Raw genomic sequence first — 23,162 nt, 5'->3', positions numbered from 1 at the left:
TGAGACCACAGACATTGCCTGTTGCCTGTGAGTCAAGATGTAGGACTTTCAGCTCTTTCTCCAGCACCATGTATGACTACACATCACCATGTCCTGCCATGATGATCATGGACTAAACTCCTGAAAATGTAAGCCACACCATTAAATGCTTTCCTTTATAAGAGTTGTCATGGTCATGGTGTCTCTTCATAGCAATAGAAACACTAACTAAGACAGGATATTTATAAAGTTTATCATTGATCACTTTAACTTTAGAGTTTAACCATTTCAAACTAAAACATCATGCTATTAGAAACTCTCCCAGTGCATAAAAACAACAGAGTCTAATTTTTGTGTCCATGTTGGCACTGTTTTGCAAATTTTATCTAAATGGCATCATTTGGTTGCTTGTGGGTCCTGCTTATGATCCTGCATTAAGTAATTTCTTTGTACTTCTTTAGGCCTTTTCTTTTTCCAAACTTATGTGTTACCCACATAATCTAATTGTCTAGTCAGCTGGGGATTTGTGGAAACAGTGTTGATCCACATGTAGCTTTCTCATTTCCAGAGTATCTCTTGGCATTTCTGGTTGGTCCTCTGCAGGCCTCATCTTGACCTGCAGTCTCAGTCTGGAGAAGCCAGTTTTCCATTGGTCGTTTTGTCCAGTCCACTATTTGGTTCTTCTAGCCCAAAGTTACAGCTTTACTAGCTTGAACCAGATAAAAATACACCTCTTTGGAAGGGACTGGACCTGTCTGGACTGAGTCTACCAGGTTGATCGCAGTCCTCGGGGGAGGATTTGCCCTGGAGGAGGTGGGGATGGGGGTGGGTGGGGATAAGGGGAGGGGGTGGGAGGGGGGAGAATAGGGGAACCCATGGCTGATATGTAGAACTGAATGGTATTGTAAAATAAAATTATAAAAAATATAGATAAAAAACAAGCCTCTTTATTGAACAGGGAATAGGAAATACTGAGGCAGATCTCAGCCATAGCTTCTTAAACTCAATGGGAGGATCATGAAACTTGTCAACAGTAAAAGGTTTGTAAATGTGAAACAGCTAAAAATTCAAAATCAATAGCAAATTTGGAGTGTTTCTGGCATCACGTGCCTACATTGTGTTGTGCAGCTTCCCTGAAGCCCTACTTGTGCCTGCATGCCATCTATAATGGTCTGATAGAATTAATCAATGTAGATATATCAATGAAAGCACAAAGATAAGTTGTCCACACATACTTGGTAGTTCTAGTGCAGACAGTTGCCTCCTCAGAAATACTTAAGATACAGATAAACTACATATTGTGGTGCATGCCCATAATCTGAGATACTTGAAAGGTTGAGGCAGATGGACTATGAGCTCATGGCCAACCTGAGTACTTAAAAAAAAAATGGGACATGGGGACAATTGGATGTTGTTTGTTTTATTTTGTTTTTTAGGTGGTATCATGCAATGTTACCCAAGCTAACCTTGAGTTCAAGCAATCCTCCTGCCCCAGCTTCCTGAATATCCATGAATACAGACTAATTTTGCTTGTAAGTAACACATTAAAAACCATAAGTTCAAGAGGAATATATCAGTAAATTTAGAATTCCATCCAGAAAAACATTCATTATTGTAGCTGGAGAGTTTCTCTCCAGCTCCCGCCAATCCCCGGCAGTCCTACAGCCCACTTATAAAATAAACACGCAGACTCTTATATTATTTAAACTTTTTGGCCTAATGGCTCAGGTTTCTAGCTATCTAGTTCTTACATCTTAAATTAACCCATTTCTATACATCTGTACCTTGCCACGTGGCTCACCAGTATCTTACATGTTGGTACTCATGGCGGTGGCTGGCAGCATCTCCTGACTCAGCCTTCCTGTTCTCAGAATTCTCTTCTCTGCTTATCCCACCTAAACTTCCTCCCTGGCTACTGGCCAATCAGCATTTTATTTATACAGAGCGATATCCACAGCACATTACGAAGAAAGTAAAAAGTTAAACAACTGCCAGGTGGTGGTGGTGTATTTAACCTCAGTACTCAGTACTCAGGAGGCAGAAGCAGGCAGATCTCTGAGTTCAAGGATAACCAGGACTACAAAGAGAAACCCTGTCTCGAAAAACCAAAACTAAACAAACAAACAAAAAAACTAAACAACCAACTGAAAAGGTATTTGAATCACTTTTGACTAGAGAATAATCAACAGAAAAATGGTTTATAGAATATGAATGGGCATTTTACAGAAGCATAAAAGAATAGTCAAGCTTCTAAAGAAATAGAGATTAGAATAGTCTAAAGTTCCATTTACTATTAAGTTGGCCAGGTTTAAGATGACAATGCCTGATACAATGGATATAATGGAGGCATGTGGGGAAAATTCTCTCTTCTTATTTTATGGCTTTCAGTAATCTCTCAGAATATACAGCATGCATGCTATATTTACCAAGCAGTTTGAGCTGTGTATAGGGTGTAAGAATTAAAGAGTATCTATTGTTTCATTTTTTAGTAGAAACAAATTAGGAGCAGCTTCAATGTTCATTAATGGAGATCCAGTGCACAGCCTTTAAATGGAGAGCCAGTTGTAGGAAAGAATGAGATGCATTGAAATATGGTGACTGAAGAGGAGGGTTGTGGCATTCCAGATTAACAGATTGTCTACTCTTTAAAATGACAAAATGACAAATGTGAGCCGGGCAGTGGTAGCGCACGCCTTTAATCCCAGCACTTGGGAGGCAGAGCCAGGTGGGTCTCTGTGAGTTCGAGGCCAGCCTGGTCTCCAAAGCAAGTTCCAGGAAAGGTGCAAAGCTACACAGAGAAACCCTGTCTCGAAAAAAATAAAAAAAAATAAAAAAAAAATAAAAAAAAATAAAAAATAAACATTGTGAATTTTTATTTTCTTGAGGCATGGTGCTCTACAATCTTAATGTAGTTATGCAACTGACAAATGCACTTAACAGGAAACATTTATCTGAAGAGAAACAACAATAGTGTTCTTCTGTATAGTCATAAATACAATTAAATTGTGGGTTCTTTGTTCTTTTTTATTTATTTATTTTCTTGAGAACTTCCCCCATGTGCACTTTTATCTGTGTTACTCCCACACCTCCCTTCCCTCTCAAGCTCTTCCCGTGTTCCCCCTCCTAAATCCATGGTCTCTTAATTATTATTGTTAAGTATTTATACAACCTCCTGAGTCCATTTAATCCTGCTTGTATGTACATGTGTCCCGGGCTGACCATTTGGGATTGGATATCCTATCCACAAGGTACCCCTGGAGAAATCTAATTCTTCTCTTTATCTAGGAGTGGGACCATATGGAATGTCCACTCTCTACACTGGCACATCAGCTTGCGATCTCATTATGCTGGTCTTCTTCAGGCAACCATATTGTTGAGATGTCATGGGTGCATTTTGACTGTAGTAGTTTCACCTCTCTGGTCTATGACCCCTCCAGGTAGGGGCAGCTCTTGCTATTATCCTAGGTTGGCCTGAAACCTACTTTGTAACCTGCAAACTCCCAACCCTGTCTCAGCTGCCTAAGAGCTGAAATTACAGCTATACCAGGGCAGCCAAAAGTTTGAAATGGGACAGTAACTTAAAGCAGGGGACAACATTTTCCAATATTTGTTCCTCAGAATATTTAAGTTTTAGGTGTTTCTCCTTATGGAAATTATCTTGAAATAAGCATATATATGTTCATATTTTAATGTTTTATATTTTATAAACATTGTATATTCAAACTAACAAGGGTAATTTTTTTTTACATTGTGTAATCAAATGATATTGCAGGTTTCGTCTTGATATCTATAGATGTCTGGCCAGCCCAGCTCTAATAATGTTAACAGAGGAGGACCCGATCCTGAGAGCCTTTGAACTTAGTGCTGACTTAAAGGAACTCAGCCTCGTGGAGGTGGAATTCAGGTGGGGAAGAAAGGATGTTGTTTGTCTTTTGTTGTAGAGTCTTCTGCTTCAGTCTGTTCTGTTCATTGGCTGAATGATAATTTGTATTTATTTATATTTAATCTAAGATGACTAATGTCATTGCCACTTGGAATTTTCTTTCTCTGTCAAAGGAACATATCTTGGTGCTGTTTAGTTGACTCTGCCTCGGTCCTTTGCTCTTCAGTTACCGCTCTTTGGTAATCACTTAGCCACCCAGCAAACCTTGTGATCATCCTTATGGCGAGTATCTCTATCTAGTGCCCTCTTATCAGCTCCCATTTGCAAAGTGCCGACAGGAACTGTACATGAACCCACTTTCTTGTCATGGTTGCCTCTGTGGCCTCATCTTGCATGGCTGTGTTCCATCTTGAAAAGTCAACAAAGCTCATTCACACCTGTGGAGTAGGATCAGAAACAGTTTTCTTTAGCCTTAATTCAAGCATACGTAGTGTGTTCTTGAAAGTTCTGAGTCCAGAGACTTATGAAAGACTACATGTAAGTTTTCAGGTTTAGAATTACTATTCTTTAAGTACATTACATCTTAAAAAAAAAACTTGATATGATATCTATATACTTTGGTGAACTCATAAAACATTTTAAAAAACTTAATTTTATAGCACATGAAACTATGAATAAATTCTATTTAAATATGAAAATTTTATTTTAACCTTGCTTTTGTTTCCATATAAAATAGAATTTATCCAATTTATTCCAAAAAGATTTGAATAATTGCTATGATTGTATTACAATACAATAATATTCTAATAATAATAACAATCTAACAATAATAAAGTTAGATTCAAATGTTACCCTAGAACTTAGTTATTTCAACCTGGTGTTTAATAAACAGAGAAAGATGTACAAAAGCTAGGTCTTTTTGCTAATGTCAGCAACAGGTTGGCAGCAGAGTTAAAATGTAAAGAAGCAAAGTTATTAGCTAGGCCTGGTGCTGCATGCCTGCAGTCCACCATTTGTGAGGTGGGAGCAGGAGGATTGCTGCGAGATGGAAGCTAGCCCCCGGGCTACATAACAAACCTTGTCCCCCAAAAAACGAGGGTAGGGTGTGGTGGCATACTCCTTTAAACCCAGATCTTGGGAGGCAGAGCTCACTCTAGTGATTCCAGGCAGCCAGGGCTACACAGAGAGACCCTGCCTTTAAAAAAAAAAGCAAAGCAAAACAAAATGGGACAAAATCCCCATAAGTTATATTTAGGGGACAAGATCTTTCCTCATCACTAACTGTAGTTCTATCTTAACTGTACAGTCACTTAATTATCTTCCCATAACCTATTATAGATTAAACAGTTTAATAAATTGTATGTTTTGCTCTAGCAGTCTGTTAAATGTTTATTTAAAGATGAGATATCTTTGTAATAACACTTTTGATGCATATTCCCATCTGCAGCTATAGTCCTAAACCAAAAGGCATGTAATAAATACTTCATTTGTTAGAGAACTAATTGTTAAACAACTAGTTGTTCTCAGGTTATGTAGTAATGCAGACAAGGAAAAAGTGTTTGCCTTTACAGAAAAGTTGTGAGTTTTGAGTTTAGCTAAATACAGCCATTCATGGGAACGTTGACTGTGTACAAAGACTAAGCAGTCTTTCTTTTTTCATAGGACAAAAAGCTGAATAATTTTCTAAAGTCCAGCCTCTTATGCATGACTTGTAGTTGTTTGTAATATACTTATTTTTGATTAGCTGAATTATAAATTTCATGATATTGATATTTAATGAATAACTATGTGCTAAAACTTCATTTCTCACAAACTATGTTAAGTACAGTTTTTATAAGTAAGTCAAAGACAGCGGTAAGGTTTGGAAAGCAGCACTTCTGAAGAGAGTCCTTAGGAGACGCCACTAGTGGTTTTCTAACTTGACTTTCACTCAAGTGAACACTTTAAATATGAGTCACAATACTTTTTCAGTATTAGAAGTAGCATATGTATATTGTATATTTTTATATGTATATTATAGAAAATTACTGTAGGTAAAAAATTCTGTTTTTATAGTTTATGTGAGGAATGTCAAGGGAAATTTAAGCCATCTTACAGAGAAAGAGAAGTGAGTTGGGTGAAAAACTGACCAACAAGTTTTATAAGTGTTTCTCGGAGTATTAATATATTAAGTATACTGTGTTCATCTGAAATCGTCAATATGGGCACAGGAATCACATTTCTCCACAGCTGTGGAGAATATCTGAAGCTCCTGTGATTGTCAGCAGGAAAAAGGTCAGCAGGAAAAAGGGCAGATCTTATGTAGTCCTGTCAGAATTTAAATATTACTGAGTAAAGTATTTTCTAGTAATGTAATCTCATTGGGCAATGGGAATGGCATTCCTAATAGTGGATTCTGCATTTTGTAGGAATGATTATGAAGAGCTAGCCCGTCAGTGCAAGATGTTTGCTAAAGATCTGCTTGCACAAGCCAGGAATTCTCGTGAACTGGAAGTTATCCTAAACCATACATCTAGCGATGAGCCTCTTGACAAACGGGGACTACTAGAAGAAAGAATGAATTTAAGTCGTCTAAAACTTGCAATCAAATATAACCAAAAGGAGGTATGAAGCTTTCTGTGACGTATTTAAATTATTTTCTTTACCTTGGTTCTCAAATAAAATAAAAAGTTATAACAGTATAGATATACATTCATAACTCAACAGTGAATATACAGCTTAAAGGAAAGACCATGCTAGTGTCTGAAAATCAAAGCAGATTCTGTTTGTGGGGTTGTCACTCAGATCTCTGGTGTCTGAACATCAGCCAGGACCATGAATAGCATGGTCGCAGTAGGCTGAGTGCTCAGATGGGTGAGTCCACAGAAAGTGGAGCTCCTGAGAACTCAAAACTGGAACCCGGGAGGAGCACACAATCACAGTGGGCAGTGAGGCCATGGGCCAAGAAGCAGCTAAGGGCTGACTGGATTGTCTTCATGTGTCTGTGTTTCTAGGGCTTTTCACAGCTTGGTGGCTTTGGGGTAGTAGGCCTTTTTACAGGGCAACTCCTAACTCTTAAATTCAGTGAAGGTAAAAGAAGCATGACCTTGAAGGAGGCCTTTCAGAGGTCACTTTGTGTCCCTTCTGCTAGAATGTAGTCCCTTCTGCTGGCTATAGCAATCACAGGTTACTGAAATAAAGGACAAATGGGAACAGTGATTTCCTCCACTGCCCACCACCTCTTGATGACAGGAATATTAGAAAATCTTTGTCTATGCCTCAAACCACTGTAGACTTAGAACATTTGCACTTGAAATCTTGTTATTCTAGATACTACTTAATAGAATTTCTAATTAAATTATCATTATATTAAAGATATCAAGTATAGTAGTAGGGCTGATATTTGGGAAAGGTGACACCCCTAAGTTCGGGCTGCTGCTAAAAAGTGGTTTGGGAAGAAAGACTGTTTCAGTCCCCGGTATCTCACCTTGAGGGACAAACACTGAAATCCAAACAGAAGAATAAGGAATGAAGTAAGGGGCTGGAGAGATGGCTCCGTGGTTAAGAGCACAGGCTGCCTTTCTAGAGGAGCTAGGTTCATTCCCCAGCATCCATAAAGCTGCTCACAACTGTAACTCCAGTTTCAGGGGGTCCAGTGCTTTTTTCTGGTCTCTGGGCATGAAGCACACAACTGGTGCACAGACATACATGCAAACCCAGTGCTCATACACTTAAAAAATTAAAGAGTGACAGAAGACCTAGTTGATACAAATGAATATAGTTGTATTAGAAAAATTCTTGACAAGTATGATAAGATGCTGTCCAGTTATTTTTTTATTGCAGACTAAAAATCTGTGAATTAGATTCTAGTCCAGAATGAATCTGTTTTTGCTTTTGTTTTTCAAGACAGGGTTTCTTTGTGTATCCTTGACTGTCCTGGAGCTCATTCTGTAGACCAGGCTGGCCTTGAATTCAAATTTACCGACTTCTACCTCCTGAGTGCTAGAATTAAAGGCATGTGCCACCAAAATCTTTTTAAAAAATGTAATATTCACAAAATACTATTTTACATTACTTGAATAATATGATTATCTATACTTTGGTAATATAAAATCTGATTACATTATACTAGAAAAATATTGTCATTTAAATTTGTAAGCTAATTGTACAAGTTAACTTCTGTACTTGTACTAGAATTTTGTTTTTATTTGAGATTTTTCTTCTCATATGAAATTCACTATTAACCAATTTTAAGAGTATTTTATTTTGCTGGATGGTGGTGACACACGCCTTTAATCCCAACACTCTGGAGGTGGAGGCAGGAGAATCTCTGTGAGCCAGCGTGGTCTACAGAGAGAGTTCCAGGACAGCCAGAGCTGTTACACAGAGAAACTCTGTCTTGAAAAACCAAAAACAGAAAGAGTATTTTGTTTTTAGGGGGCTGGAGTAGTGGCTCAGTGGTTTAGAATACTATTGCTCTTGCTAAGGACCGTGGTTCACCTATGTGGTGGCTCACAAACACTTGTGATTCATTTACAAGGGATCTAATGCTCTGTTCTTACCTCTGTGGATACCATGCATGTACATATGTAGATAAGATAAAACACACATACTCAAATAAAGTTTAAAAATAATTTTAAAAGAGTGTTTTAATGTTCAGGCCTGTAATCCCAGCTGCTGAGGCAGGAAGATCACAAGTCCACAGTCTGCCTGGTCTGAGGAGTGATCAGCTGAGTGGTAGAACATTTGCCTACCATGAGGCCTAACTTCAGGCCTCAGCACTGAAATCAGTATCCTTGAAATAGTTTACGTCCTTCTCAGTGTGTTCATGAAGTGTGTATAGATCTAATACGTGGACCATTTTTTATCATGCCATCTGGGTTTCTTACAACTCAGGAACTAAAGCCAGCACTTTCAAAAAGATTAGTTAGTGCTGTCTTTGGAATACATATTAACTTGGAACCTTTATTCATATTTTATGTCTTTGTACTGGCTTATATAGGCTCTTAATAATCTTTAAGTGTGATCAGCTCAGTGCAGTAGGCTGCTAATACTTTTAATAGTTAAAATGGCAATGTGCTATATGAATAAGGCGGTATCCTAAGAACTTGGTGCTGAATCTTCACAAGTTTACAAGGAGCTACTATTACTAGCCAGATATTAAAGATGAGGACTAGGAAGCTTAGACATGTTGGAAACTTATTCATGGTTGTCTTTTCTGTGTCAGAACCTGGATTTGAATCACATAATCAGGCTCCATAGTCTATGCTCTGACCCTCTACACTCTTAGTTGTAAGAGGAAAAAAAAAAAACCAAACCTATGTACAGTGTGTAGGATTTTTCACCTAATGTTAAGACTTTGAGTATGAGCCAGTTACTATTTAAAGGTTTTATTTCCCTATTTTGTTTTTTATGTTTCTGTATGTCTTTTTCAGTTTGTCTCTCAGTCAAATTGCCAGCAGTTCCTGAACACCGTTTGGTTTGGACAGATGTCAGGTTACCGCCGTAAGCCCACCTGTAAGAAGATAATGACTGTTTTGACAGTTGGCATCTTCTGGCCAGTTTTGTCACTGTGTTATTTGATAGCTCCCAAATCTCAATTTGGCAGGATCATTCACACACCTTTTATGAAATTCATTATTCATGGAGCATCATATTTCACATTCTTGCTGTTACTAAATCTCTACTCACTTGTCTACAATGAAGACAAGAAAAATACAATGGGGCCAGCCCTTGAGAGAATAGACTACCTTCTCATACTGTGGATTATTGGTAAGTGTCAAGTGAGTTTGAAAGATTTGCCTTTGTTATTTAATATTTCTTGCTTGATGACATTATGAACATGGAGTTCAATTTGCAGTTTTGTCCTTTGGCACAGCTAAGACATGAACATTTTCATGATCATTTATCTAATACTTTTACAAAGGTTAATCTTCCTGATTTTATAACTTTGTATTAAAATACATGAAAGTCAAAAATTGTGTGTGTGTGTGCACACACATGCTCATTTGTGCTGGTATGTATACATGAGTGGGTATGAATGTAGTGTGGCTGTGTTTTGTGACAAAAACTTTCTTGAGGAGATGCAGCACACATGTCTACTTATCCCAGATGCGGATCCCATAGCAGACCAAAGTACGGATACTACCGTAGTCCAGTTTGATGAACCAGTGAGTTTTGTTGAGGTTGTTTGCAGGGATATGGGTAAGGGGTTATGTAAAGGAGCAGAAATAATTCAAAGAGAGCTATATCACCAAAGGCCACCCCAGCGTGAGTTCCGAGCAAAGCTAGGAACATGGAGCACATTGCACAGTTTGCAGGCCACCTATCCGGTTGGAGAGTGTCCTTTCCAGGTACCTCAGTTGGTCTTAACCTCTTCCAGGCTGGGCTGGTTTCTGCTGCTTCTAGGCAGCTGGTCTGGTCTAAGAGTTTTTGCACCTTTACTTGTCTGACAGTCTTCTTTGAAAGCTTGGCCTCCTTTGGTCTGACAGGGACTCTCGGGTTTTATTGTTTGCTTTAGAAGGGGAGGGGACTAGTGAATATGGTTAATTTCAGGTACTTTCTGAAGCTATTCTGAGTTGTTTACCTTCCTGCTTAAGGAGCTTCTTTACTGGATGGAATATTTCAATCTCCTGTTACACAACAGTGTACATGTGTAAGTAGAGGCTAGCAATAAACCTTGGGTATTGTTCTCAGGAATATCCACCTTATTTCTCACTGAGAGGTGGCCCTTGCTGATTAGACCATGCTAGCTGGCCAGCAGGCCCTAGTGATCCTCCTGTCTCTGCTGTTGGTATTGCAGGTATATGCTGCCACACCTGGCTTTGTGTGTGTGTGTGTGTGTGTGTGTGTGTGTGTGTGTGTGTGTGTGTGTACACACGTGTACATGTTTGCATGTACATGTATATGCATGGATGCCAAAAGTGTGTGTGTGTGTGTGTGTGTACACGTGTACATGTTTGCATGTACATGTACATGCATGGATGCCAAAAGTCAAAGTTGGGTGGTTGTGTCGTTCAGTTGCTCTCCACCTTGTTTTTTGAGACAAGGTCTCTCACAGAACCTGGATCTCATGAATGTGGATAGCCTGGCTGGCCCTCGGGACCTGCCTGTCTCAACCTGCAGAGCTCTGGGGTTATTGATGTGCACCTGGCTTTTTGTGTCCATGCTGGGGATCGAAATTCACTTCCCCAGTCCTGCGTGGCAAGCACTTTATCAACTGAGCCATCTCCCAGCCCTAAAAATTATTTATTCTTGGACTATGTTGTTAATGATTATTAAACAGCAAAATTTTTATGAGTGAATGCTTCTGTATATGGCATAATTTTTCTGGGTATCTTAAAACCTAACAAATTTCAGACTTTCAAATGTCTTACAACCATTTTGTTTCATTGTCCAGGTGGTTTTATTACTAAGAATTTACGAAGTTTTGTAGTTATAACTTAACTTATATTATGGAGATTGGATTTAAAGGGCTCCCATGTGAGTCACTCTGTAGGTCAGTTTTTTGCCTTGGAAATCTAAGGTCTGAAGAAATGATAAGTTTAAAATAATAAAATGTTTTTATTTTCTGAAAAACATTTTATGAGTCTTACATTGTGTAATAAATGTATTACATAACATTCTTCAGGGACTAACTGTCCTGGACCTTGTTTTGGTGGGAAGGTATGGGATCATGCAGAATCCCATTGCTTATTTATGCTTTTTTAGAGAATCCCTTTCCTCTTTTGTGTCTTCAGCTTCAGCATGCCCTTACTATCCATTGACCGTTTATTGTAGAATAAAAGGTTATAAAATATAATCTGTGGTATATTGATTACATTTATCTTTTGATTGCTGTTCTTGTTTGCATTATTAGATAAGTGCCTACTTTTTGTTTTCCTTTTGCTGTTAAATGTAATTTTTATATATTGTAATTTTAATATGAAAAAATCAATTATTTTCAAGTGACTTGATTTCAGAGTCAAGTCACATCATGATGTATTAATGTGTAAAGTTGGGTAGGTAGAATAAAAATAGTACACTAGGTTAAAGAGGAATTTCATGTTAATATTTTCCAGTTTCCTGTTTCTTTACTTCCCTAGGATTTAATGTTTTAATTTTGAAAATAATTTATATTTCCCATATATTATATGTAGCTTTCCAGTATAAATTTTTATATTGTTAAGTTTAAAAGGTTGTAAAAAATATCTAAGAAGAGACTTCTTTATATTTACTTATGCTATTTATGAAAGATCCTTATATATACATATATATATCTTATCTTGAATATAAGATACCTTGAATAAACCTGTTTAGTAGAAATTATAATATTCTTGGATTTTGTAAATTAAGATTCAGATTCATCAAGTCTGTAAAAGAATCCATCTGTTTATATATCTTAACAGTAAATAAAATTCACTAGACCCAGACTTATAACATTTTTAGATAGCATTGATTTTCAGAAATGATGGCTGTTTCCTCTTAAATATGATGAGCCTATTTTCAGTAATGTTATGTGTGTGTTCATATGTATTCTCCTGCTTACATAGTATGATCAGTTTTCTAACCCTTGTCAGCCTCACTAGAAGGATTGATGAGTTAAACTGGTAAATTTCCTGGAAGTTTTTTTTACCTTGCTCAGCATAGTTTCTACTTTGAAACAGATCTGAATGCTCCTTGCCAGACATGTCTCCCTACACCTGTGAAATAACTTGACCACTCTGGGCCTCCTTAAATATAGATCTCTAAACCTCTCTAGGAACCGTTTGCCCGTTTGTCTAAAGTCATTCATTAGTTTAGTTATTTCAAGGAAATACAGTAACTTTTTATTCATAATGACCAGATTATTTTCTGCTATTCACTAAGGCTTCATTTAAAAAAATAATGTTAAACCATTTTTTTAAATTTTTGGTTTTTTGAGACAGGTTTCTCTGTGTAGTTTTGGTGCCTGTCCTGGATCTCGCTCTGTAGACCAGGCTGGCCTCAAACTCACAGAGATCTGCCTGGCTCTGCCTTCCGAGTGCTGGGATTAAAGGCATGAGCCGCCGACGCCGACGCTGCCGCCACCACCACCTAGCTTAAACCATTTTTTAAAAGGAATGAGAAAGGAAATAATTTGCTGATGAATATCCAGAATAGTATCATTTTTCTTAATGTTTTTGTTTTTAAACATAGTAGAGCATCTATTGCAAAAACATGTATTAAAAAATGTTGTGTATCCCCTTTGTCCAAGCATAGAAAGGAACAGATACAGCCCCTACACTCATTGGCATTGTGGTCTATAAGGCACAGAACAATACCACCAACAATAAATTTAATTTGAGAATCAGTGAACAGTTGCAAACATGTTACTTTACTAAGGAAGGATCATGGTACTAGGGCACCAAGTATATTATGTAGGTGTGTGCCCAAGTCAAGGGATGGTTAAAAAGAAGTTGAAGAAGTAAGAAGTGAACTAAAACGTTATCTTAGGGTTTCTATTGCTGTGATGAAACACCATAACCAAAATGCAAATCAGGGTGGAAAGCGTTTATTTGGTGTACACTTCCACATCATGGTCTATCATTGAAGGAAGCTGGGACAGAAACTCAAACAGGACAGGAACCTGGAGACAGGAGCTGATGCAGAGGCCATGGAGCAGAGCAGGTTACTGGCTTGCTCATCATGACTTGCTCAGCCTCCCTTTTTATAGAACTCAGGACCACCAGCCAAGGAAGGGCACCACCCACACAATAGGCTGGGCCTTTCCCCATCTATCACTAATGAAGAAAATGCCTTCAAGGCAGACAATTGAGTGATATAGCATGGCACTCGAAAAGTTGTCTGAGCTTGAAATAGAAATATCTTAATATCTGCATACAGGTAGTATGTTACTGGGCATAGACGAGACATTAAAAAATAAAGTGGGAGAGAGGTTCAAACCTTTAAACATCTCAAAATAGTGCAACCTAATGCTTATTAAATATTACTAATTCTAAGAAGCAAAGTATACCCAAAACAAATGGAACACTGATTGTGTAGTGATGGCATTGCTTGTAATAGTTTATAGTTATGTTTCCCATTGCTACTGTAGCTCTGTTTTACACAGTGTACCCTAAAATTTTGAAATTCATCAAGTATATGATCCTTATTTTAGAGGTATGTGTGTGTTAAATGATAGAGGAGAAACTACCTACTTGGCAGTGGTTCTCACTAGTCTTTCACATAGCTGCCTTTTTAAAGACTGATTTGATTTATTTTATGTATATGAGTGTTTTGCCTACATGTATGTGTTTGCACCACATGTATGCCTGGTGTCCATGGAGGTCAAAAAAAGGGCATTGGTTGCCCTGGAGCTGAACTCATGAATGGTTGTGGAGCCACCATGCAAGTGCTGGGAACCAAACCTGGGTCCTCTGTAAGAGCAGCATGTGCTCTTGATTAGTAAGCCATCTCTCCAGCCCCATGTCTACCTGTTTTGATAAAAGGCCTTCTCCAAATAATGGAGTAGAGTCATATTTAGATAGAATCCTGCATTGTACAGAAGTAAAGCATTTTCTTGGATCAGCATCTAAAGTGTTATTTGACAATTAAAGTAAGATTTGCACATTATTGTACACCGTGATTTAGGATGAGATAATGACTTGATTTCTTAGAGAAGGTATGACTGTGGATTTTATAGTTAGTGACCTCTATTCCTGGGGTGAGGTGAAGATGTGTTCCCAGATAGTTTTCATCTCTATTCCTCTTAGGTAAGTAAGAAAATATTTAAATTGGTAAAATACAACCTGCAAGACTTCTTCATTTAACATTTTAGATGATTTTTATCACTCATTTGGACAAAAAGTTACCAAGTAGAATATTCGTGTTCTTTTTTTCTGTCAGTTCTATATATGTTTTAGTTTGTTTCTACATAAACTATAGTACTACATAGTAAAGGTGTTATTCCAAGGTTTTATGTTTTCACATGAAATTATTCTGCCTCCTGGTTAGCCAGAATTACTTTATTTCCATTCATGTGTTATGTTGTAGCTTTGTTCTTCTGTTACTTCATAGTCTCTTTAAAATGCCTTAATGATTAGTCAGGCATGGTGGTACACACCTTTAATACCAGCCCTTGGGAGACAGAAGCAGGCAGTACTTTGTGAGTTTGAGGCTAGCCTGGTCTACCCATCTAAGTCACTTTTCTAAGGAACATTATTATTTGAATACTAATTTTTGGAGAAGATCTATTGTCTTATTTATGTTTGTGTTTTTGCAATGGTACATAGACATCTGGAGTTTGGCCATCGGTAGTGTTTCTTGATAGGGAAATCATGTCTTCCATTTTGAGTGGGTGTTTGGATCTGTTTTCTGGTACCTGCACTTGTCAGGTTGTAGACCAGCTGAATGCAGCTTAAGCTTCAGTCTTTGGGCAGTTGACTGTGATGATAGAATAAGGTGTTAGAAGTGGTCATGGCTCAGTGTAAGCTAAGTGAGGTTTCTAAGCCCAGGAGCAGACCTTCTGTAGTGTTAAAAGATTCTCTTAGCCAACATTTGGAAATCTATGGGAAGTGCTCAGAAATTGTACTCAGGCAGCTGGAACCTGTGGAGTTGGTGATTGAGTCCAGCATCCTCATTGGAGACAGGCAGCCCTTAGCTGCAAGGATGCGTGGAGTTGGTGTCACAAGTCTGGGCTCCCCACCTGAGGAGGAGGGGCCAGAAAGGGGCCTAGAAGGCTGGTGTGGGACATATGATCTTCAGGCAGGTCAGAGGGTTGAGTAGAGTTGTCAGTGCGAGTCTAAGGCCCCTGCCATACATAGTATTCAGAGTGGAGATGAGTGGAGTTGGTGGCTGAATCTGGGATCCCTACCTGAAAGGGATGTGGAAGGGCAGGATTTAGTTTTGTTATGAATGTGAAGTTTAAAAGAAACAGGAGTTGGGATTGATTCAAGTTTTGAACTGATTAACATTGAACACTAGAGAGATGGAATGCTAGTAAGTGAAATGAGAAAACCTGTAAGTGTGGTTTACTTGAGATAAGCTCAGTTTGGACACATCTTCAATTAGAGGTGCAGATCAGAAGAGTGCCTAAATAAATTGAGTTTAGGAAAGAGGTTTGGAGATAGAAATTGTTATGTAAATATAAATTGAGTTTAAATGTGTAGATGTAACCATCTTGTTAAATAAGAAACACAGAGCCAAATACAGAGTTAAAAGCCAAGAGGTCAGAGCAATAGCTAAGAGCTGAGATTAAAAATCTTACCCTTCACTGCCGCTGCCGTCCTACCTCTCTGCAAGAGACCTACTTCCTGTGTATCTGTCTTTTTATTGACTTTCTATTCTGCCTTCTCATTGGTTGTAAACCCAACCACATGACCTCCTCATCACTGCCCATTTTACAGACCTCCAGGTCTTCTATGGTTGGTATTGAGATTAAAGGCGTGTGTCTCCATGCTGGTTGTATCCTTGAACACACAGAGATCTGCCTGTCATGTGATTGGGATTAAGGGCGTGTGCTACCACCACCCGGCTTCTGCTATGGCTTGCTATTAGCTCTGACCCCCAGGCAACTTTATTTATTAACATACAAATAAAATCACATTTCAGTACAAATAAAATATCACCATATAAATGTATGTGTTTAAGGAGCTGGGAGACAGCTCAGTCAGTAGAATGCCTTACTATGTGCAAGCTTGAGGACCTGAGTTCAGGATCCCAACACCACATAAAAGCCATGTACTACAGCATGCGGCTGTAACTGTGAAGACCGAGACAGGTGGATCCTTGGAGCTTGTTGGCCAGCCAACAATGAACAGTGAGTTCATTGAGACCTGTCTCAAAAGGTAAGGTAGAGAGGGAACAAGGAAATCAACTGACATTGGCCCCTGGCTTCTCTACATATGTGCACACATGCATACACCCACTGATCACACCAAAATTATAGAAATTTGAGACTTTGTTACATAGATGTCATTTAAAGCCACTAGACTGGATAAGATCATTAATATATTATGTGTAATAGTGAAAAAGTGTCAAGAACAAAACCATATGTGTGTGTGTGTGTGTGCGCGCGCGCGCGCGCGCATGTGTGCATTTATCTTGTCCTCTTAGTTTGTTTCACATCACTTAACATTCCTTTTTGGGCAATATGAAACTTAAGGTTGGTTTTTTCTCAAGTCACATGAAACATGAGTTTTTTTTTTCTTTCAAATTTTAAAAGCTTTTCACTAAAAGGCTGTTGTTCCCTACCCCACCCAACTCCCACTGCTTTTGGAATACAGCTATAGTTAACCCAAGCACTATAAACACTTTGTCTCTTAAAGTATTATTTAGCTTATTGAATTAATAAATCTGATTTTTTTTTATTGTTTTAGGGATGATTTGGTCAGACATTAAAAGACTCTGGTATGAAGGGTTAGAAGACTTTTTAGAAGAATCTCGTAACCAGCTCAGCTTTGTCATGAATTCCCTCTACTTGGCAACCTTTGCCCTCAAAGTGGTGGCTCACAACAAGGTGACTGTTCACTGTCAATCAAAGATGCAGACATTTATTTAAAAGACTAATATGCTTTGCTATGTAACTATGAGTTAATATAGACCCAAATATGTGTCTGGTGTGTTTTCATTTTAAAATAATCTGCGTGAATCCAGTTGCTTACTTTTTTAGTAGTTTGAATGGTTTACCTTTTCAGTGATGGTTACCTGCCATACATTGGGACTCATGGTTGATGTTAGATATACTGCATCTAATTTTATCCTCACAATTGATGGTTACCTACCATATGCTAGGTTCCATGGTCGATGTTAGATATATTGTGTCTAATTGCATTCTCACAGGAATTCTTTAAGACAGAGTCCTTATCCTCATTTTGCAAATAAGAAAATGACTCAGAGATATTAAGCAATATATCTAAGAATATAATGTTTAAAAAAAGATGATTTAAATCCAGGTCCTAGACATTTTCTTTCTACCAAGTGTCTTATTTCTTCATTTAGCTCATTTACCATACATACTTAAGACCTCTTCTAACTTTACTTTCATCAACATTTATGCCTTCTCAAAGCCACAGAATGTAATAGACTCTGTGTTAGCTATGGGGTATCACATTTAAGGGACTAAGATATATAATATTTCATGGGGTTTTTTTTGGCTATTTATATGTAGATTGTAGAGCAAAGTGATTCTATTGGCTTACTTTATTTAACATCTGTTTCTTTAATTGATTGATAGTGTGCAACATGTTGGTCAGAGAGAGAGTTAATGACTGGAGTGAGAAGTCACTAAAATGTAAAAATTGGTCATATGTAAATGAATGGCTGATAGTTGGGGAGCATTGATTTTTCAGACTAATTTCTTTAGTTCTAGAAGTAGTTTTCTAATCCAAACAGGACACTTTGAGAGTGGAAGGACTGTGGCTAACAGTCCCACAGAACAGCTGTTATACGTCTCTGCAGTGGGACAGTAGATGTCCCATGTCTAGGTACAATAATGCATTTCTTTACTTGAAAGGGGGGCAACTTTTGTGGTTTGCTGTAAATTCCTAGGTCAAAGGACTAGGTTTAGTATGACCTAGTATGACATCTAATTAACTGACAACCTACATTCTCACAATTTTTGTTATAGAATTTAAGGAAACTAGCCAATATTTCCTCATAAGAAGTTCAATGATAATTTTTTTGTTTCATTTTGCTTTTTTTTTTTTAGAGATTTATTTATTTATTTTGTGTCCGAGTTCTCTATCTGCATATACACCTTTACGCCAGAAGAGGGCATCAGACCTCACTGTAGATGGTTGTGAGCCACCATGTGGTTGCTGGGTTTTGAACTCAGGACCACTGGAAGAGCAGCCAGTGCTCTTAATTGCTGAGGCATCTGTCTGGTCCCTAACGATAAGTTTTATAACTTGTTTAATTTTTTTTAACCAGAAAATTTCTGGTAAATTTCTGTATATAAAGTAGTATTTCCTAGAACACATGGAAAGCTTCTGTTTGGCTAAAACATTATTTAGATCTCCCACAAGAAGACAAGATAGTTTTCTTTGAGACATTTCATGATATTTCTCTTCATTTTTCTGATTGACTTTGGCTTCTCTTCCCACCTCCAGTTTCATGACTTTGCTGACCGGAAGGACTGGGATGCATTCCACCCCACACTTGTAGCAGAAGGGCTTTTTGCATTTGCTAACGTTCTGAGTTACCTTCGGCTCTTTTTTATGTATACAACCAGCTCGATTTTGGGTCCACTGCAGGTAAATACAGGTCTTAAGGAATGTTTGTTACATGTCACGACTATTGCATCTGCTTATCCACTTTAACACTGTTCTCATGGTGTTAAAACTACACTTGGCATTTGAAAATAATTATCAAGCACTTTGCTTCTGGCTCATTGATAATTTTCTTTCAAGAATTGTAACTTTATCAAGCTGTGGTCCATTGGCCTCCTCCTTTCATTCTCTGGCCATAGAGAATTGTTATGCGGCCAGGCAGTGGTGGCGCACGCCTTTAATCCCAGCAGTCAGGAGGCAGAGCCAGGCAGATCTCTGTGAGTTCAAGGCCAGCCTGGTCTAAAAAGCGAGATCTAGGACAGGCACCAAAACTACATAGAGAAACCCTGTCTCGAAAAATGCAAAAACAAAACAAAATAATTGTTGTGCTTTATAGAAAGGAGTAACAAAAAAATCTGATTTTTACCAAAATAAAGTGTATATTTAAACTTTGAAAGATAGATACCACTTTCAGTGATAGACCTCCAACAAGGACACTCCTTCCACTCCATGGTGGCTAAGCATCCAAATATATGAGCCTATGGGGGCTATTTTTATTCAAATCACCACATATATGCATGTGCCCATGGCATGTAAATCGTACAGACCAAGCTCAAGTTGTCAGAATGGGCAGCAAGCGCCTTTATCTTCTGAGCCATCTCACTGGCCCTGATTTTGGTAAAGATTTTTGTATGTATATTGCAGGGATGTTTAAGCCTGTAGTACTCTTTTCTTATAGTGTCTGTCTGCTGTTGGCTGTATTTAATAAAAATAATATCTACATGATTTTAACACATAGAGATGTACATGTGAAATGAATGACAATAAGAACATAAAGACCCAGCTGGAAGAAATGGAAATACACGGTTGTATGGCCTTCACCTGTATACAAAGTAGTATGCTATCACTTGAAATTAGTCTGTGATAAGATAGGTGTCATAAACCCTAAGGCAGTCTATGAAATAAGGCAGTTATAGTTAGTAAACCAACAAAGGACATAAAATGGCAATTTAAATTATCAAAAATAAGACAGTAAAAGAGGGAAAAGGAAGAGATCCCAGATGGATTAAAGAGGAAGAAATAGCATCATATATGGAAATAGTTCAGATACCACCACAATCCTCCACAAACACACAGGTCTGTCACAACTGTACCCCATGACCTGGTACCAACTTCTAGCTTAGGGTTTTTTGTTTTTCCTCTGATAAGACACCATGACCTAAAGGAACTTGGGAAAGGGCTGATTTAAGCTTAAAGTCCTACATCAATGTTCATCATTGCAGGAAGTCAAGGCAGAGACTTTGAAGTGGAATCTGAAACAGAAGCCATTGAGGAATGCTGGTTCCTGGCTTGCTCCTCATGGCTTGCTCAGCCTTGATGTTTTTCTGTCAGCTTGGTGGCTGCAGATGAATCTACTGATATTTTAATTATTGTCTGCTGCCCCATGGCCCGTCAGTCACAGCCCCACCAGCCACTTAGACCAAGGCCTGGTGGGGCTATGATAGGTGGGTTTAAATTAAGTCTCTATTGTTCTACTTGTCAATAAGACTCAGAAATCAAAGGCTGGGGTGAAAACCTGCCAGCTCAGAGAGGCTCAGTAGTAACTAACTGACCTTGCTTTTTGGTAAGAGACACATCTTCCCCTTTGTCCCAGAACTAAGAGAGCTCCATCTCTAGTCCCTGCCCTTTCATTCCTATGTGCCTTCTCTATCCAAATTGCTGGCTTCTCTAGGGCCAATTCCAGTCAGCTAGTCAGACTCTGCCCCCTGATTCAAGATATAACTTTATTGGGCAGTCTCAGGAGTGTCAGAGTGCGATCAAAATATCCCACAACACAGCCTGCTGTCTTATAGCACCCAGGACCACCAGCCCAAGCGTGGTACCTCCCACATTGAGCTGGACCTTTCTACATCAATCCTGAATTAAGAAAATGCCCCACAGGCCAATTTGGTGGGAGCATTTCCTCAATTGAGTTTCCTTCTTCTCAAATGACTCTATCTTGTGTCAACTTGACATAAAACTAGCCCAGTACAACGCTGAACATGTAATTTTTATTCTAAGACTTTATAGTTTCAAGCCTTATTTTTAATTATCTTTTCTACTTTGAGTTGATTGTGTGTGTGTGTGTGTGTGTGTGTGTGTGTGTGTGTGTGTGTGTGTGGTGTAAGATTTGTATGCTGTAAGATAAATGTTCGATTTTACTGTTTTCCACGTGGATAATATGGTCATTTTTTCCCCAACCATCATTTGTTGAAGAGACTGCCGTTCCTCATTGTGTTTTCCTGGTACTGTTGTTGAAGAGAAGTTAAGTTTACTTATTTTCACATTTATTTCCAAGGTCTTTATTTTGTCCCATTGGTCTATATATCAGTCTTTACTATAGTTCGATACCATTTAAATTACTGTTGTTTTATAATATTTGTTGAAATTGGGGAGTGTGTTATCTTTAGCTTTGTTCTCAAGATTGTCTTTTTTGAGGTCATGCAAATTTTATAATTTCTGTGTGTGTGTGTGTTTGTGTGTGTGTATAAGCATATTATTGGGGTTTTGATTTTGTCTCAACTCTGTGAATATTTTGGTAATGTGGAAATTTTAAGAGTTAACTTCCAATCGTGAACATCTGCCTGTGTCTTCTTCTGTCTCTCTGTCAGTGTTCTAGAATTTTCAGTGTATAGGTCTTCTACTTCAGGGTTAGGTCCATCCTGCCTCATTCTTTCTCATGTCGTTATAGAGGATTTGCTCTCATTATATTTGACCCTTTTCAGATGGTTGTGTAACTTGTATATAGAAATTCAACTGTCGCCTGTTCATCTCGCTTGATGGAATGTTTCCAGATTAATTTCTGGTTCTCAGTTCTGACAGTCTCTTTCTTGCCTATCTCCTTCCTTTTTTCAGTTTAAAATTGAGTGTGTGTGTGTGTGTGTGTGTGTGTGTGTGTGTTCATTTGTGTGTGTACATATGTATGGAGGCCTGAGGTTGATTTCGGTGTCCCCCTTGATTGCTCTCCACCTTACCTTGTAAAACAGGGTTTCTCAGTGAAGTTGGCACTCATTGATTGCCTGTGTTGTGTGGCCACTGAGCTCTGGGATCTATCCATCTCCTTTTCCTTCCTTGTAAATGACTACGCCCGGCATTTTTACACGGGCCCTGGGATCCCACTCAGATCCTCGTGTCTGAGTAGGAGGCACCTTACTGGTGACCCACGTCCCCAACCCTCTTCTCTCTCAGGGGTTTCTACTGTTCCCCAGACTTGGGAGTCCCTGGGCTCTTCTGATCCTATTTCCTCGGCCTCTAGTGCTGGACAGCAGATGTGCTCTACCATAGGCTTCATTTCCAGGGTTCTCACAGCCAAGACTGGTTTTCCTCGGTCTGCACTAATATTAACTCCTTTGTAAACTTCTGTATTGACAGCTTAGTTCTCTTTTTCATTTCTTTACACTTGATTGATGTGACATTATCCTATTTACAAATGCATAATGCTTATGCTCTTTCCATCCACAAGAAGTTTGTTTTTGCTGCTTACCTGTCACATGCATGTTTAGTATTCCAGCCAGTGCCCTCTACTGTGATATCCACTGTGCTCTTTTTAGTTCTGTATTATGCAAGAACTGATGTCAGTTTCTGGTGTTCTCCTTCTGTATTAACTCACCTTGATATTCAAATTGGTTACATGTTTTTTTTTAGTTTAGTTGTATAAAAAATTTTTTGAAAATTAAGATTATATCACTATCAGTGGGTACTTTCAAAAATTCTATTTATAGATGAGTGAATAGTGCCAAAACTTTCTTCAAAGGTCATTTTTCCTAAAGTTGTCAAAAGCACTTGCTTTATTACTGCCTTAACAATTCCCTGCTGACTTATGGATATATTCTGAATATTCATAGTCTGAATGAATGGCTTAGTTTTCCTAAGTGACCCACTAAAGATACCGCTAGTACATTAAGAGGAAAAATACATCTCTTCTCTTTCTCACATATTTTGAGGCCAGCTTGGTCTATCTATAGAGCAGGTTCCGGGATAGCGAGGGCTATATATAGAAACTCTGTCTCAAAAAACAAACATACAAACAAAATCCCACAAGTGTTCCAATTTTAAAAATAATCAAGATTTATTAT

The 23,162-nt window shown here is 38.3% G+C and overlaps 1 protein-coding gene across 5 annotated transcripts in view; it reads left to right on the top strand.

Moving 5' to 3' along the window:
- The window catches only part of Trpc1 (transient receptor potential cation channel subfamily C member 1), a 57,642-nt gene that overhangs the window by 27,678 nt on the left and 6,802 nt on the right, over nucleotides 1-23,162 (top strand). For all 5 annotated transcript variants that reach the window (XM_028866004.2, XM_028866003.2, XM_028866006.1 and 2 more), the window contains 5 exons: nucleotides 3,752-3,883; nucleotides 6,271-6,466; nucleotides 9,277-9,613; nucleotides 17,158-17,297; nucleotides 18,889-19,032. In XM_028866004.2, coding sequence (XP_028721837.1) covers nucleotides 3,752-3,883; nucleotides 6,271-6,466; nucleotides 9,277-9,613; nucleotides 17,158-17,297; nucleotides 18,889-19,032 — 949 coding nt within the window. The remainder of the gene's footprint in view (nucleotides 1-3,751; nucleotides 3,884-6,270; nucleotides 6,467-9,276; nucleotides 9,614-17,157; nucleotides 17,298-18,888; nucleotides 19,033-23,162) is intronic.

This window comes from Peromyscus leucopus, chromosome 7, assembly GCF_004664715.2.
Source record: "Peromyscus leucopus breed LL Stock chromosome 7, UCI_PerLeu_2.1, whole genome shotgun sequence".
NCBI classification, from domain to species: domain Eukaryota; kingdom Metazoa; phylum Chordata; class Mammalia; order Rodentia; family Cricetidae; genus Peromyscus; species Peromyscus leucopus.
This window is presented reverse-complemented; position numbering and strand designations above follow the sequence as displayed.